The sequence below is a fragment of the Haliotis asinina genome, chromosome 14 (genome assembly GCF_037392515.1).
Source record: "Haliotis asinina isolate JCU_RB_2024 chromosome 14, JCU_Hal_asi_v2, whole genome shotgun sequence".
Classification (NCBI taxonomy): domain Eukaryota; kingdom Metazoa; phylum Mollusca; class Gastropoda; order Lepetellida; family Haliotidae; genus Haliotis; species Haliotis asinina.
In genome coordinates this window covers 36413840-36431727 of record NC_090293.1, presented here as the reverse complement: position 1 = coordinate 36431727, position 17888 = coordinate 36413840, and the positions used below count along the sequence as shown (strand labels likewise).

At 42.0% G+C, this 17888-nt stretch overlaps 1 protein-coding gene across 1 annotated transcript; it reads right to left on the bottom strand.

Annotated features, from left to right (window-relative positions):
- On the bottom strand, positions 1–17888 carry LOC137261740 (porphobilinogen deaminase-like). Its single transcript, XM_067799523.1, has 11 exons — positions 17776–17888; positions 14553–14625; positions 14403–14452; positions 13893–14026; positions 13585–13662; positions 12849–12924; positions 12023–12142; positions 11612–11770; positions 4356–4409; positions 3242–3340; positions 1–2747 (listed from the first exon to the last, which is right to left on the bottom strand). Exons 1-11 carry the CDS (start codon positions 17818–17820, stop codon positions 2562–2564), a joined length of 1074 nt encoding a protein of 357 aa, XP_067655624.1. The 5' UTR covers positions 17821–17888; the 3' UTR covers positions 1–2561.

The following is a 17888-nucleotide window of genomic DNA, read 5'->3' as shown; positions in this document are numbered from 1 at the left end:
AAAAATGGAAATATTTATTTCTGTATATATAAAGATGTGAATGTATGAAAGCAGTCCAACTAGTTTTAACTAGTAGCATTCCAACTGACATAATACACCTCTCCAATCTACAAGCTGGTTGTGTGATAACGCCACGAGGTGTATTATGTCACGAATCAAACAACAAGTGGCAGCATTTCAGCTAGACTAAGGATGGTCTGTTTCATCGGGGAAGTAAAGCCAGCAACCGTGTGAAGACGTTCGTCACTTTCCTCTCATTAACCAGGAGCTCAAATGCTGGGAATTACAGTACTGGGTTCAATTCTTGCTGCTAGCACGTCTCTACGGACATATACCATCCAGTCCCAAGAACCGAGGTACATTCAAAACTTTCAGCCTGTGGCTGCGGCTACGTCTTAACATACTGGAATATATACATATGTTCACAAAACTACATTTACTTTTAGTCTGATTAAGTTTACCCACATATCTACTTGGAAAGATAGTACTAACAGTGCTCACAAGTACTGTCCATGTACATGAGTCTCAGCTGAAGATCCGGTTCCCATTAGTTACAAGTAGCTCATGCCTGTCTTTATGATATGGCTCGTTTGCTTGGTTGATCCATGTAACTGTAGCTACAACGTGCAGATGGAAGCTCATGATTTCATTCACATGACGTTACACTGTCAGGGTCAGAATCAATTATTAGCAGACCAGCGCCATGTGACTGGGATGGAGTTTGACAACCAGTATTGCCACAGCCTCTGGTTCATACGACATTGTGATACTTCCTACTGCTAAAGACAGCCTGACATACTTGTATCGACAACCAGACATACTCGTATAGACAGCCAGACATACCCGTATAGACAGGACTATTCGTGTAGAGAGACATACTCGTGTAGACAACCAAGCATACTTGTACAGACAGGCAGTCATACTCGTATAGACAGACATACTTCTGTAGATAGCCAGGCTTGCTTGTATAGACAGACATAATCGTGTAGAGAGACATACTCGTATAGACAGGCAGACATATATACTCGTACAGACAGATATAGTCGTATAGATAGGTAGACATACTCGTATAGACAGGCAGACATACTAGTGCACACTCCAGCGCAGCGATGACTCAGCAAATCATCACTGCCACAGGTTAATTTTCCATATCACGTGACCGGATTGTTTTCTTAAACACACTCGGATATGCAGAAATAAGCGGCATAACGCTAACGATTCGGTGAGGGGTTGACACCGTTTTACACTGTTACGTAAATATTCTTCCTCAACTGCGACAGTAAAGTTTATGACAATACATATTTATATTTCAAACCGGCTGCATTGTTTGCTCTCCATAAAGCTTCGATGAAAGCACGTGGTGACGTACAATCCATGTAAACAGAGGATCGTTGCCCAAATCGAAATACACGTTACAACGATGCTTAATTAGATTGTAATCACATAAAAACCATAAAAGTTAAGAAACGTGCATTATTGCATGGACTGTGTAAGATGTGATGAATCTTTCTGGCCTGTGGCAGAGATACGTTGCTGAGTGACAGCATGGAACTCTGGGTATGAGAGTGATAGTCGTGTACATAGTCAGACATACTCGTATAAACAGACATACTCGCATAGACAGTCTGACATACACGCGTAGATAGTCAGACATACTCGCATAGACAGTCTGACATACACGCGTAGACAGCCAGACATACTCGCATAGACAGTCTGACATGCACGTGTAGATAGCCAGACATACTCGCATAGACAGTCTGACATGCACGCGTAGATAGCCAGACATACTCGTATAAACAGACATACTCGCATAGACAGTCTGACATACACGCGTAGATAGCCAGACATACTCGTATAAACAGACATACTCGCATAGACAGTCTGACATACACGCGTAGATAGCCAGACATACTCGTATAAACAGACATACTCGCATAGACAGCCTGACATACACGCGTAGATAGCCAGACATACTCGTGTAGACAGCCATTCATACTCGTATAGGCAGTCAGACTCACTCGTACAGACAGACATACTCGTGTAGACAGACATATATACTTGTTTAGACAGACAGGCAGACATTCTTGTATGGATAGCCATACATACTCGTATAGAGAGGCATGCTCGTATAGACAGACATAACATAGCAAATATCGTAGCGTTGTTAAGGCCAGGACCTGTTGCGATATGCGATGTGACTCATTCTTTCTGTAATACTATCGCACCCACGGTATGTTTTCGTTAGCGCCCAAACGGAACGTGTGGATTTTTAAACCTCTTGAGCGTTTATTCCATATATTTCCCCATGAAAAGAGTTTGTAAAACGATGCACTGTCATATCTACAAACCATGAGGCAAAACCTCCCATTTACATAAGATCGTCTGACATCTGTACTTGCACATATGGTTGTGGAAGGACAGTGGATAAAACAGAAATGTTAGTAATACTTTACATAAGTCTTGTTTCTTTTGTAAATATCTCTACTCTCTACACATTTTGTCTGAATGAACTTATATTTTGTGAATTATGTTTTTCAGCATAGCACAGGTAACATGAGTAACTATTTCCCGCCTGCGCCTTGGGCCGCGATCTGTTTTCGCACTGTAATTAGAATATCTTCAGCACCGTTCTTAATCATCCTATCAGCTAATTCTGTGCCTAACGTCTCGGCTGCCTGAAAGGGGCGCGGATCGTTGCCTCTCCCGGGAACAATGCATGAGTACTGCTTCAAGCCAGACCACCCCTCCTGTAACAAACATTATCTTCATTTGAGTAAAGGCTCAATTGATTTTGTGTAAACAGTACTGATATTCAAGTAAAACAGAGCAAGATGAGTGAGAGTGACTTACACTTGAAATACGACAGATATCGCTTGAAGGCAACTTTAACTACCATATATATAGATCGCTTCACCTCGCTTCGTGACTGAGGGGTGGTGGTGAAAAAAAAACCTACCTCTGAAAGTGACTTGAAGATCTTTTTGAGAAGGGGGAGCCGGGGAAAAAGGTGGTGTGTGTGTGTGTGTGTGTGTGTGTGTGTGTGTGTGTGTGTGTGTGTGTGTGTGTGTGTGTGTGTGTGTGTTTCCAGTCTATCTGTCGACTTATAGGAAAACGTCTTAAGTATTCCTAAGAAGTGTGGTGAAACAGGCATCGGCGACACACTGTTCTAACGCCGAATTATTACTCCTGGTGGTAGTATCAAAATAATATTTTTGAGATGTGGAGGTTGAATGATCCTCACCTCAGATGCGTCCTTCAAACCATTCGGGAGCGTTGTAGTCTCCTCATCAAAGATGGCCTCCTTCCCGTCGGCAGTAAACACCGCGCCTTTCAGTGTCAGCTGAAAACATGTCGAACATGTCCAAATCAGTCCGAGCTGGATATGTTATATACTCGAACACCTATATTTAAACACCCGAATCAATGAATGTATGTCTCCATCACCACTGAAACGCATGATTCTAGTTCCCGGTGGCAGGCGGATCCCCCTCACTTATGTCGACATGTAACACAATACTGTTAGTTGCCAACACAGGAACAGAATCGCCAGCACCCAGTCAAACTTACCAGTGATATGATTAAGATAAATAAATAATCACACAAATCAAGATTCTCATCTCAGATCCTGAACAAATATCAACATGTTTAATGACATATTATCATCTGCTTGATAATTAGTGCGTCAATAGAAATAACTCGTGATAATGATTTCATACACTCTACTCCACGATCCACAGTGATTTAAAAAAATACTTGATTCAGAGGTCCGTTATCATATCAACAACCTCTTAATACATCAGTCGAAGACGATTGAGTTGGTAAACAACAGTTGTATGTGGATATTACAAAATACCCGCCGACAATGACTGAGTAAGGATTATATAGCCCATGCAATGCGGTCCTTACGCTGGCTCTACCACTCGGACGTTGTTCCTGGGGTAGAAATCCCCGACTAATCAGTGAGAATTTGTGTAATTCAAGTGACACAGATATAAATATAGCAGCACACTTTGGTGGAAAAAACATATGTACATGTTCAACAGCATATTATTTCTAACGTAAGAGTTAAATCTTAGACACGGTATGAGCAAGTCAAATCAAAGGCACAGAGCCAATCCTACATACACCACCACCACAAAAAGTGGTAAGCTTTTGTTGTTTTTCACTTTGCTTGCTGTGTTTTGGCACAACAAGACATCGTCTACAGTCGATATGGTTGTTGTTTGTAAGCCCGACTCAATAACAAAACACTAGGCACGTAAAACATGGTTCAATTTCCGCCTCGCCACCTGCCGCTCAGTTAAAGGAAAGTCAATTCTGACGAGATGTTTTCTTTATCTCCGTTCCATACTTACGATACCATTCTTCAGAATGGAATGGGCACCCACTGGTTCGCTGCAACCGGCATTCTGTCAAATGGAATGTTGAATTAGCCCAAGAAGGTCATGTTCACAAATACAGATAAAACTTTAATGCTTTACGCCTCAAGCGTAATGATATGCAAATGGCTCAAAGGTAAATATTATACAAAATCGAGGAATGTTTGAGTAAACATAGCTTGTACCGATGAGTATACCGAAATACAATGGCCTGTAATATACGGAAGAACCCGGACTTGCTCTTGCCATAACAAGGAATGGACGCAAAGAAGTGGACATAAAATCACACATTGACACTAGTGGCTGAATCTTTAACAACACTCTCTCCGTATACACCAGGCCCCTCCCATACTACTCGATACACCCCCATCCCATACCACCCTGTATACACCAGGCTCCTCCCATACCACCCTGTATACACCAGGTCCCTCCCATACTACTCCCATACTACTTGATACTCACCCATACTTGCTTTTGTATTTGGTACTATGACATTTAAAGTTTTTTATCAATAACGTAATGGAAGTGTATGTTTTTAAAACTCTTCTGGGCCTTGGACTCAAACTTTTAGTAATGCAAACTTGATCTCGTCACTGCATAGCTGCAATAATGCCTACGTGACGTAAAACACAGCTTAATTCAACCTAGTCATCCCATACCTCTATATGTATACACCGCACAATATACACCAGGCCCCTCTCACACCACTGAATATACACCAGTCACATCCCATACCACTCTGTATACACCAGCCCGATCTCTTACCCATCACATGCAGCTTTATATACACCAAACCCTCCCAGTGCTGTGTATACCCAACCCCATCCGACACCACTATCTGTACACCAGTCCCATCCCATGCCACTCTATATACACCAGCCCGATCTCTTACCCATCACATGCAGCTTTATATACACCAAACCCTCCCAGTGCTGTGTATACCCAACCCCATCCGACACCACTATCTGTACACCAGTCCCATCCCATGCCACTCTGTATCTACCAGCTAAAAGCCTCGTAGAACTAAAAACTCACTCACTCACCCTTCCATACCAAGATACCCATCAGTGCCACTCAGTATACACCAGCCCTTGTGCATATAGAGTGGTATGAGATGGGCCTGACGTATACAGAGTGGTGCAGGATTATACAGAGTTCTATGGAATGGGCCTGTTGTATCAAGAGCGGCAGGTGAGTGTTTTGGTGAACATTCTACCGCTGATGTTAATATGTGATTTTATGTTCTCTTGTTTGCCTCTGTCTATGCACCAGCCCCTCCCTCACCACTCTATATATACAAGCCCCCTCCAAGCGGTTCTATATATACTACGTCCCTTCATATCGCTCTATATATATCAGGCCCCTTCCACACCGCTCTATATTAACCAACCCCATCCCACACCGCTGTATGTACATCAGGCGCCTACCATACCCCTCTTTATCAACCTGGCTCGCGTATAACGGTCGTCTCGGACAGTCTTTTCAAGATCATACCGTAGGAAAATGTACGCCTGTACATCGTTACCGACCAGGAAGTGAACGAGTTGTTATGCTTACGGGGAGTGTGTGTGACACATTCAGCGTCGAATTTTGTGATAAAACACATTGTTATAGACATTCCAGGATGTAAAAATGTAGACAATGAGGATATCCAGTGTATATTTATAACCTTTCATCAATGAGGAATACATAGACGACTTTTAGACAACATCCCTTCTAAAAAGTAGCACGATGTTAAACCAAATGATATACAATTATTATACAACCAAACAAACAGTATGAACAAATAAACATTTTTAAAAATTCATGCATGTTTCGATTATGTCCAAAATAATCACTAAAGTATATGAAGAAAGAATACAAACAGGCCCCATCTAATCTTTCTTGATTCATAAGGAAATAACCGTAGATGACATCCCAGAGACTTGAACATTTTAGATAAGGAATATAGTGAGTGTGAGCCTCCGAGGAGGAAAGAAAGTTTGCTCGGAATCTGATGAATTTGGTGAGACCAACATTCATATTTCGCAAATAAGTACAATGATGCTAAAAGTTGTAAGAGAATTGAAAACAAAACATCGTTTGTCTGAACTGTACGCCAGATTTAACAAACCGGTTGCACTCAATCCATTTCCATTGACAAATGTTGCCTCCTTGCTTTTCATGGATGTTGTCAGTTTCCTTGGTACAGATAACATTCGCCGAATGCGATATGGTCGGCAAATCAAAATGGTCTGGCTGACAGGGTATAAACTATTTCTTGGCAAATATATCCGTTCCATGTATGGAACAAAAAGTCCAAACTCAGGACAGAAACATGTGTAATGTCACTTGCATCCCAAATTCGGCCAAAATTCTCTTGGTTCTTGACATAAGAACTGCTGCCAGTAATAGCATACTTTCCCGTGTAACTTCATTTGGAATTCTGTCAGACTTTTTAGATATGGTTGCAGAATTACATGGTTGCCTATGAAAATGTGTTTTTGTTTTAAAAAGATCAACAGCTGCATCACTGAAGATGAAAGGAATGGTGACCTACTGGGTGTGAACCATCACCAACAGTTGCAGAAATAAGGCAAAGAAGGTAGGAAGAACAGGATCTTTTACAAAATATCATAGAGAGACTCCAATTGGCTTTGGACAATATCCATCTATTTGGAGCACGTGTCACTGAGTTACAAGACGTATTTCGCTTGCTGAGTGTGAGAATTAAAGATATAAGAGAAACATTGGTCTCATCTCATAGTTTCTGGATCAAAATTATGTTTGCTCAAATCCCGATGACTCCCTGCACACTGTCAAGAAGAGTTCAACGGGTATTGAGCAGCATATCTTGAAGCAAAGGTCTCAGAAATGGTTTTCAGAAGGGGAGATCGCTAAAGCTACAGGCAGTACCGTCTATGAGGCGATTGGCCTGGATCCAGATCCAACACGTCGATAGTGTTAAAACAGTTAAGGGTAATGAAATCAAATGCCCTTATCTAGCCTCATGTAAGAATGTCGAGTTTTGATTGGTCCACGTGACTCTGATAAAATACCATGTACATCCATCACGATCCGCCAGCGGGAGATACGACTTTTATACTCCCGCTGCGAAAGTCATATCACCCCGCTACGCCTCGGTGACGACGCAAGAAGTGTGAAAAGCGTGCATCGACAAGCCTTTAGTAACGTGCGGTGCATTGAGGTCAAAGGATCAGCTGGTCTCAACATGGCAGCAAGTCGATTCGATGCGTGTTGTTTTGTTTTGATTTAGTGAAAACATTCAGTTAGATAAATCACGGCATGAAATTACTACTCAGCAAATCTATTCCTTACCAAAGTACTGTGTGACACAAGTTCTTTGCGAAATGTTTGTCCTTGGTTGTACAGACCTTTCGTTCATATGTTACACTCAGGCCACGTCAACCATTTTGAGGATAAAGTTTGAACAGAAATTGTGGGATATCATTTAGCATGAGCTCCTCAATTTGTATGGAGTTGAACAACCGAAATGTCCTCAGGAACAGGATTTCAATATCTATAGGATCAAGAAGGCTTTAGCTGAATTTCAGCTTGAACATGCCACATTTTTGTGAGCAGTGTCCAGATAATGTAAAAAAAGAATATTTGGTCACCTCTAACTCAATTAATCACACTAGATACTTGCTCGCATCTGATATTAACCCTCATGTATGAAAAATACGCAGTATAGGGCTATAAACAATGTGACTTAATTCATGCACGCTAAATATGCGGAGGTCACTTTCACTCGTTCAGAACCATTTGACGTAAGGCGTTCAATGGGTTTTGATACCAGGCATATAAAGGTCTTATAATTTCCTTATTTCTCAATATTAAGTGCCAATATTCGACAAGTATATTTCATAAGATTTTCTTATGAATTGTAATAAAAACCGAAACTAAACATATGTTACTTCCGGTAGGTCAAGTTGCTGCGGGAAATGTTGGCAGCAGAGGTTCAGATTAGAAGCTTATGTGGCGTTCTTTCTCCTAAACCTTTCCAAAAGTCTACATATTTACAGCCTGAAATATAATATATCAAATATAATAATTTGTTTTTTCACAACATGTTACACTGATTGTGTGACACACACTCCCCGTAAGCATAGCAACTCGTTCACTTCCTGATCCGTAACGATGTACAGGCGTACACGTTCCTACGGTGTAAGGAAAACATGGTTACACTATATAATAAGAGATAATAAATGTAAGTCCCCGGAAAGTGATTTTGATTATATCTAAACCAAGCTTTTGAAATAATTTTGTCTTGCGATCACTGATCGTAAAATATTGGAAACTTCATATATATTGTGGCAACACCTGGTTTTGAACCTTCAACCCTTTGCTCTAGCTTGGCGGTTTGTGTCCACTAGGCTACGAAGGATCGCTGTGAAGAATGGGATTGCTCGTCAGTACCTCACATGCGCACGTGCAACACGTGGAATGCCCGAGCTGTTCATGAAAATCGGCCAGGTTAGACCCATCATAGTGAGTTTAGTTTTACGCCACACTCAGCAATAGTCCAGCTATATGGCGGCGGTCTGTCAAAATAATTGAGTCTGGACCAAACAACCCAGTGATCAACATCATGAGCAGCGATCTGCGTAATTGGGAGCCGATGACATGTTTCAACTACGTCAGACCACCCGTTCCCGTTAGTCGCCTCTTACGGAGATCTGTTATAAGGCATCGGGGCCTAGCGATATCGATCGTTATATATTATTTTTAAAAGATGCTTGATAAGTTGGAGAAACCAACCCTACTGGGGTTTTCAAGAGATCGTGAACCCTCGTAGTCGCCTTATCTCCTACATATATACATCAGGGCCCTTCCACACCGCTTTATTTTAACCAGCCCCATCCCATTCGGCTCTGTATACATCAGACCCCTCCCTTACCACACCATTCTGTATACATCAGACCCCTCCCTTCCCACAACACTCTACATACATCAGACCCCTCCCTTCCCACAACACTCTATATACATCAGACCCCTCCCCTACCACACCATTCTGTATACATCAGACCCCTCCCTTCCCACAACACTCTATATACATCAGACCCCTCCCCTACCACACCATTCTGTATACATCAGACCCCTCCCTTTCCACAACACTCTGTATACATCAGACCCCTCCCTTCCCACAACACTCTATATACATCAGACCCCTACCTTCTCACACCACTCTATATACATCAGGCACCTCCCTTCCCATGCCCTCTGTATACATGAGACCCCTCCCTTCCCACACCACTCTGTATACATGAGACCCCTCCCTTCCCACACCACTCTGTATCCACCAGACCCCTCCCTTCCCACATCAGTCTATATACATCAGACCCCTCCCTTCTAATGCCTCTCTATATACACCAACTCCATCCCACACCACTCTAAATGCACTAACTCCATCCCACACCACTCTATATGCACCAGCTCCATCCCGCACCTCTCTATATGCACCAACTCCATCCCACACCTCTCTATATGCACCAACTTCATCCTACACCTCTCTATATGCACCAACTCCATCCCACACCACTCTATATACACTAACTCCATCCCACACCGCTCTATATGCACCAACTCCATCCCGCACCGCTCTATATACACCAACTCCATCCCGCACCACTCTATATGCACCAACTCCATCCCGCACCACTCTATATGCACCAACTTCATCCCACACCTCTCTATATGCACCAACTCCATCCCGCACCTCTCTATATGCACCAACTCCATCCCACACCTCTCTATATGCACCAACTCCATCCCACACCTCTCTATATACACCAACTCCATCCCACACCTCTCTATATACACCAACTCCATCCCACACCTCTCTATATACACCAACTCCATCCCACACCTCTCTATATGCACCAACTCTATCCCACACCTCTCTATATACACCAACCCCATCCCACACCTCTCTATATACACCAACCCCATCCCACACCTCTCTATATGCACCAACTCCATCCCGCACCACTCTATATACACCAACTCCATCCCACACCTCTCTATATGCACCAACTCCATCCCACACCTCTCTATATACACCAACTCCATCCCACACCTCTCTATATACACCAACTCCATCCCACACCACTCTATATACACCAACTCCATCCCACACCTCTCTATATGCACCAACTCTATCCCACACCTCTCTATATACACCAACCCCATCCCACACCTCTCTATATACACCAACCCCATCCCACACCTCTCTATATACACCAACTCCATCCCGCACCACTCTATATGCACCAACTCCATCCTACACCTCTCTATATGCACCAACTCCATCCCACACCTCTCTATATACACCAACTCCATCCAAGGAGGCTCGTGGGGAGGCCAGAGCATAATGGTATGGGCTGCTATTGCTCCCAATCACAAAATAGGCCCATGGTATTGGAATGTTGGTCCTGGTAGAGGAAATGGTGCACCATCTGCCCGCTACACTGATCAAGCACTGAGACCCTTCGTCGTGCCACATTTTGGTCGTCATGGAAGACATGTCTTCCAGCAGGACAACGCGCATGTCCATTCTGCCAGAGCAACTAGAGACTTTCTCCGTCAACACGGATTACAAACGTTTCAATGACTACGTCATCTACGTATACACAAACCACTACTAAGCACACTTGTGCACACGCTACCATTATGCCGTCTACGTATACACAAACCACTACTAAGCACAATTGTGCACACGCTACCATTATGCCGTCTACGTATACACAAACCACTACTAAGCACACTTGTGCACACGCTACCATTATGCCGTCTACGTATACACAAACCACTACTAAGCACACTTGTGCACACGCTACCATTATGCCGTCTACGTATAGACGCCCATCACAATGCGACCTGTGTACACACGCTACCATTATGCCGTCTACGTATAGACGCCCATCACAATGCGACCTGTGTACACACGCACTACCATTATGCCGTCTACGTATAGACGCCCATCACAATGCGACCTGTGTACACACGCACTACCATTACGCTACATACGTATACAAGCACCATCATAACGCCGTCAACGCTTACACACACGACTATTACCCCACAAACTAACACTGCGACAAGTACACGTACATGCATCAACTTTACGCCAGCTAAGTTTACACAGGCCACCATTATGTCATCTGCGCATTCACGCTACCATTAACTTCATCTACGCATACTTGAGTCAAATGACTAGCAAACAGACGTACCAGTCTCTTTTGGAATGCCCTTTCTGCAACTACCCGAATCGCAGTGTCTCTATGATGAAGGTTGTCAAGTAAATTTAACACTTCCTCGTCGTTTGATCGACACTCTACGGCAAGTGCGGCCTGACTTACAGCGTACAGGCAATCCTCAGGGGTCAAGATCTGAATATAAAACAACATTTTTAAGATACGTTGTGAAGATTTCGCCGGATGAACAAAACCCGATGTTGCTAGGTGGAAAATAGGAGTTCAGTTGTGTTGAATCTCCCATCTCACTGGGGTTCCTTTCCAAATATAAATGGAATCATGCTTAAAATTACATACATTCAGAAACGATGCGTCATTCCAGAACCACCGGTAGCGGGTATGTAACTGACAGTCTTGTGACGTATATGCAACTGTCGTGTGACCCACCTGTGATGTTCGCTTCTCGTACTCTACGCCCATCCTTTCAAGTGCCGCGGCAGCCAGACACAGCCCATCATACTGACCACTCTCGTCTAGCTTCTTGATACGACCGTCTATGTTGCCGCGCTGACCAATGTCAAGGCATTATTAAAGGAGTGTTTGTCTCGCAGAAAACGAGGATAAGGCACAAATTTTGATGCAGATCCGACGACGATGATGAAAATATTTTTAACTTCTGTAGGCAAGGACAAGTACAGAGACATAATATTTCAATATTACATGTCTTTGAAATAGTTTGAAATCCGTGATGACATTTCGTCGTTTTTCTGTAGATAAGGATTGTCCATCGGCATCTTACTGACAAACACGAAAGTGAGTGAGTGAGTTTAGTTTTACGCCGCACTCAGCAATATTCCAGCTATTTGGCGGCGGTCTGTAAATAATCAAGTCTGAACCAGACAATCCATTGACCATGAACATCGATCTGCGCAACTGGGAACCGATGACATGTGTCAACCAAGTAGGCGAGTCTGGCCATTCGATCCCGTTATTCGCCTCTTACGACAAGCATAATCGCCTTTTATGGCAAGCATGGGTTCCTGAAGGCCTATTCTACCCAGGGGCCTTCACGGGTCAACACGAAAGAGGTAATGGATCTCATCTCTATGTATCTACTGAAACACACGAACACAGGCGATCTTTGTCTACTGACACATCTGAGCTTTTCTTTCAACCATCGAACTCAAAGATTACATGTGAATGCTGAATAATTCAAATAATACGTATGTTCACTTCATTTACACTTCATGTGGGTTTCTGCACTGAAGGATACAATGTCGTATATCTGCAAGTGCGGGTAACTCCTCCTGATCTGGGCCGCACGTCTCAGTGAGCTTGTTCCAATAACACTGCAAGGTGAAATCGCCAGGAGACTGGGTGAATGGTGGCAGTCAGCAGTCGTATGATATTAACATGTAGTGTCATCATGACATAGCATTAAACAGTGAGACCAGGCGTGATAGGCCGTTTGAGGAGGATCGGACGTTATGATTCCCCAAACTGGAAATTAGTGTATCTGGAACAGGCGAGTGGCGTTCTGTGCGAGCTGCAAGTGAAACGCCGACCCTGGATCTCTGACCTGTCAATACTAAATGGCTACTGGGATCGGTTTCAAGTCCGAAAGAGTAGATTGTGGGCATGTTGGCTGACACAAATTCCAAGACCAGTGTACATACGAATAAGAACAGCATACCAGGTGAGAAGTTGCCGTCTTATCCCCTTTGGACGCTGTGAGAATACCATTACAAATGTATAGGATAGAGGCATTATTATTCCTTTCTTCTAAATGATCATAACAAAATAGTTATTCAGACTGCCGTATCAACATAGGCGCAGTCGGAAGAAAAGAACATATTTTGCTTATATCAGGCGAGGGAATGGGGACACGTGCAGTTACATCCCCTACATCATTTACAGTGTTGGAAACAATGACATAGGAGTCCGTTTCACAATGGCCATGTTTTGGCTTCATGTAACCAGCGTCTGTCGTAGTTAGTTCAAATACATACCTTCCGTTTGGCAGGGTTGCAAGGGTATAGCCATGATTTTTGGGACTCATCACAATTGCATCACACGGATTTGCTCTCCTGGTTAAAGCACAGAAAAGACAATCAGGTTATCACCTGAGTGCCACAATAAACAGTCGCAGTGAGAGTCAGATCGACAAAAGTTATTTCAGCTCCAAAAAGACGAGAACAAAATGTACTATTTGCTAACATGTCAGTTATATTCCAAGGTGAGGTGTTAGAAGAAAATAAAGCAACATCTGACATTAATCAGTAAATGCGGGACACAAGGAGAAGTAAGTAGAACGTACTCTAGAATACTGCCCAGCACGAGGTCATCTGGCAGAGAGGTGGACACGTCCTTCAGAGAGTGAACAATCAAATCTACACTGCCGCTCTTCAGGGAGTTTTCTAGTTCTAGTGTCCAAAGTGCAGACTCTCCAATCTGAAGTAATGTCATCCATACAATTAGCAACATCAGCTGAGCTGAGACAGATTTTACGAGCAAGCGCCACGGGACTGAAATACGTCTTGTTTAGGATCTAAGCTTGTTAAATTATAAAATTCATCCTGTGAAGTACGTTGTGTTTTACAGTTTCATTCTGTAGATTGTCAGATTCCGTAACTGGTGCCGACATGTAATGGGACTCCGGGATCGTGTTAACCATATTTCAGCATCAATGACGTTTTGTAACGCCAGATGTCTGGTTTGTTCAACACCATATTACTACCTTGTGTAGTCCTGGGGCAGAACGACAATGGTCACATTCACGTATCGTGCATAACCGTGAAGTGCTGTAACAATACCAATCTTTTCTTACCTTAGTTATGGACTGACTCAAATCCCTGTCTCCAGGAGTTGTCATGGTAACTGCATGAAAGAAAGGAAAAAAGATATTATATATAGTGTTTCTGCAATTTCACTTTTGTGTGTATAAATGACAGAGGTCTGTGGAAGCGTCAGTACCTACCTGTTTCAAATTGTACTTCTGGGTGTATCTCCTGAAGTTTCGATACCAAGTAGTTGGATTGAATAAGGGCAAGCTGAAAGTTACAATAACATATATGAGTTATACATTTTGTGTGGTTACGAAAACTACACAAACTACATGGTTTTCTGTCATGTTTACAACTTCTAAAATGCCTCTCAAAGAAGAAAGTCTATCCAAACGTTGCAATAAAGATATAATACGTTAAGTATCATAAAGTGACTGTAAAAGTGGAGCGGTTGTTGCTCGCCCAAATCTTGCCTGTTAGCAACTGTTCAACAGCGATCGACGACATGCACAACTAACTGCAGAACAACCATACTATACCTGATACAAACTGAAGAGTAGGTACCTAAACATCACGGCCGTGATATACCATAGGAAGAAAGTAACTCCTAGCCAACCTCGCTCCTCAAGTGAGGATCTGTTTACTAAAGAAATAAACATGTTGTATATGTGTATTGGTGAAGTATATGTATCCACGCTTCGCAACCGCAACCACATTTGTGGATCTGTACAAAATTGTTGCATTTATACTCCCTGCCCCCACGTAACTGTGCTACACTACTCCCTTTCAATAACACATACCTGTGACTCCCTTACTCCAACGTTACTGGCCCCTCTTCCTTATAGTACATTGCTAAATTACAGTGGCAGATAGATAAGACACAGAAAAAGGACTTGACTGAGGAGACGTTAGTGCAGAAATCAGCAATGCTGTTTTTAAGTCTAAATCTGTTTGGAACAGAACATTGTGACATTTATTACAAAGGACGCTTATTAAATGCCCAGTTAAAATTAACATAGATTCGTTATAAGCGATAGGTGACGTAAAACACAATGCCTTTAATAATAGCAAATCTATGGATGTAGCTACCATGGAGTCTCATTATAAAAGGAAACAAGTTGGTGGGATCGTGTGTGAGAACGGGTGTCACAGACGTTGGTTGGGTTTGGGCTAGAGAATAGAGATATCAGCTGAGATAATGTGATCCTTTAGGGAAACTAAATTGGGGACATAAACAGCACGTCATAAAAATTTACAAATTATACCCAGTCCTGTTTATCAGCGGATGGTCATGCCACCCATTTATTTTAAGGTGTTTAATGCCATAATTGATTTAAGCTTTTCTGTGGGTATCATACTATTTTACATATCTCAACGTAAACGTTATGAAAGAAAGACACGTTCGATATTAGTCAATATTCAACTCATATAGTGTATAAAATACCTCTACATTTTCTCTTTGCTTCAAACATTTTCTTCAAGTTCCTTTCAAACATTTCAAATTTCGACTATTTCCCCGTCATTTGAAATATTTTCGTTGCTTTGATTAATTACTCGTTACTTCGAGAATTTTCTCGCTACTTAAAGTTTCTTTCAAAAACTTGACATTTCGAATATTTTCTCGTTATTTCAATTACTTTTTCGTTCCTTCGATTAATTTCTCATTGCTTCAAGATTCAGTCAAAAACTTGAACTTTCGAATATTTTCACGTTACTTCAAGTTTCGGTCAAAACCTTGAAATTTCGAGTGTTTACTCGTTGCTTCGATTTGTTTCTTAATTTTTTAAGTCTGATGAAGCTAGCATTAAGAGATCTGCTCCGAGCAAGATGACGTCCTCATAGTCACAGCCTAAGTCATGTGTCCATGGATACAGCACAAAATGAAATTCATATCTGGGTATGACCATCAAATGGCACATCTATGGATCATGCTTGAAATGCTGCCACATTTGATGACGCTAGCATGTATAGTAAAGGAAATCTGCTCCAAACAAGATGGCATCCTCATATCCACAGCCTAAGTCACATTTGGGTGGAAACCGCAAAAGATAAAGTTCACATCGGCGTCTAAATCCCCAAAGGCAAAGCCATGGATCATGCTTGATATGTGTACCACGTCTGATGAAATTATCATGAATAGTTAAGAAATATGGTTCGGACGGTATCTTCCGTTAAGACAGACTTCCCTCAAGACAGACCGCTTAAAACACACATTTTATGGTTGGTTGCATAAGGCTTAATTAAGCTGTACTCTTGGAAATGATGGTATGTGCCCAAATATGTGCCCAGATAAAAACAAGACAACATTAGGTTTAGAAAGTGTTATACGATCTCTGACCATATGAAACGCGTCGGCGTGGTGGTGGTGGTGGTTGCGGTTCACTCCCAGAAGACACACACAATGATTACACTGATTAGTTCAGCCATGCTCTACACCCCTGTTCGGTTAATGAGCTCATCCGGAGTCAATACAGAGTATAGTCAGTAATTAATCGGAGTACCAATAAAAATGAGTAAATACTTGAGCAAGTATTTGACAGAAACCTGAAATAACGAGAAAATACTAGAAGCAACGAAAAAAATACTCGAAGTAACATGAAAATACCCACAGCAACGAGAAAATACTTGAATTTTCAAGTTTTTGACAGAAACTTGAAGTAACATTCAAGTTTTTAAAAGGCATTTGAAGCAACCACTAAATACTCGAAGCAACGAGAAATAATCGAAACAACTAAAAACTATTTGAAGTAACGAAAAAGTACTCGAAGGGACGAGAAAATACTTGAAGCAACGAAGAAATAGTTGAAGCAACAAGAAAATTTTCTTAGCAACGAGAATTGTCTTTGTCTTTGAAAAAAAATATTTTATGCTACAAAAGTGGCAGCATTAGGCTTTCGTAGCTTAGCGACCTGCCATCTATAGCCTGATTTATTTTTTTCAGCAGCCATTCGTATTTCTCGTTTTGCCCGATTTTACGAGGAAACATGATTTTCTGGATATCATCTTACGCATCCCACTCAAAGCCCAGTTAGCCGATGTGGGTTCTTTCGACCTACGCTAGTTGTAGTTGTGTAAATTTTAGGGATACGGAGTCAAAGCCTAAAAAAGTTGGGTTTTTTCTGTTTCCGATAGCACTTTAGTGTCCAAGTCGATGCAAAATCTTTTTCATCTGCGCATGTGTAAATAATCTAGATATTACAATATTACAATCTACGTTTGTCAAACAAATACAGAAAACGTGTTTTCTATGAGTTTATATAAATTGGGTTACATTTTGTGTATTTATTTTTGAAACGACGAATTCATGACGTGTCCTATTTGGACATTACAGCAACACAACCCCGGAGGAAAGCATAGCTTTCCATAAGGAAATTCCGAGATATCTATCTATAGTTTAAATACTCAATATTGACTTACTTTGCTCTCCCTTGATCCAACTTTAAACACTCTTTTGGTCGACATATTAACAGTGTGGAAATGAGGCACGGAACAGCTGAACGTTGACGTGAGTCGGTGGCAACAGTGCACAG

What these genes read in the sequence shown, in the direction of transcription:
- LOC137261740 (XM_067799523.1), bottom strand. Translation starts at nt 17,820, where the DNA reads ATGTCGACCAAAAGAGTGTTTAAAGTTGGATCAAGGGAGAGCAAA. An exon ending in TGAGTCAGTCCATAACTAAG is followed by an intron (nt 14,027 to 14,402) that starts GTAAGAAAAGAT and finishes ACATTACTTCAG; the next exon opens with ATTGGAGAGTCTGCACTTTG. An exon ending in ACTTGCAGATATACGACATT is followed by an intron (nt 12,143 to 12,848) that starts GTATCCTTCAGT and finishes GACATTGGTCAG; the next exon opens with CGCGGCAACATAGACGGTCG.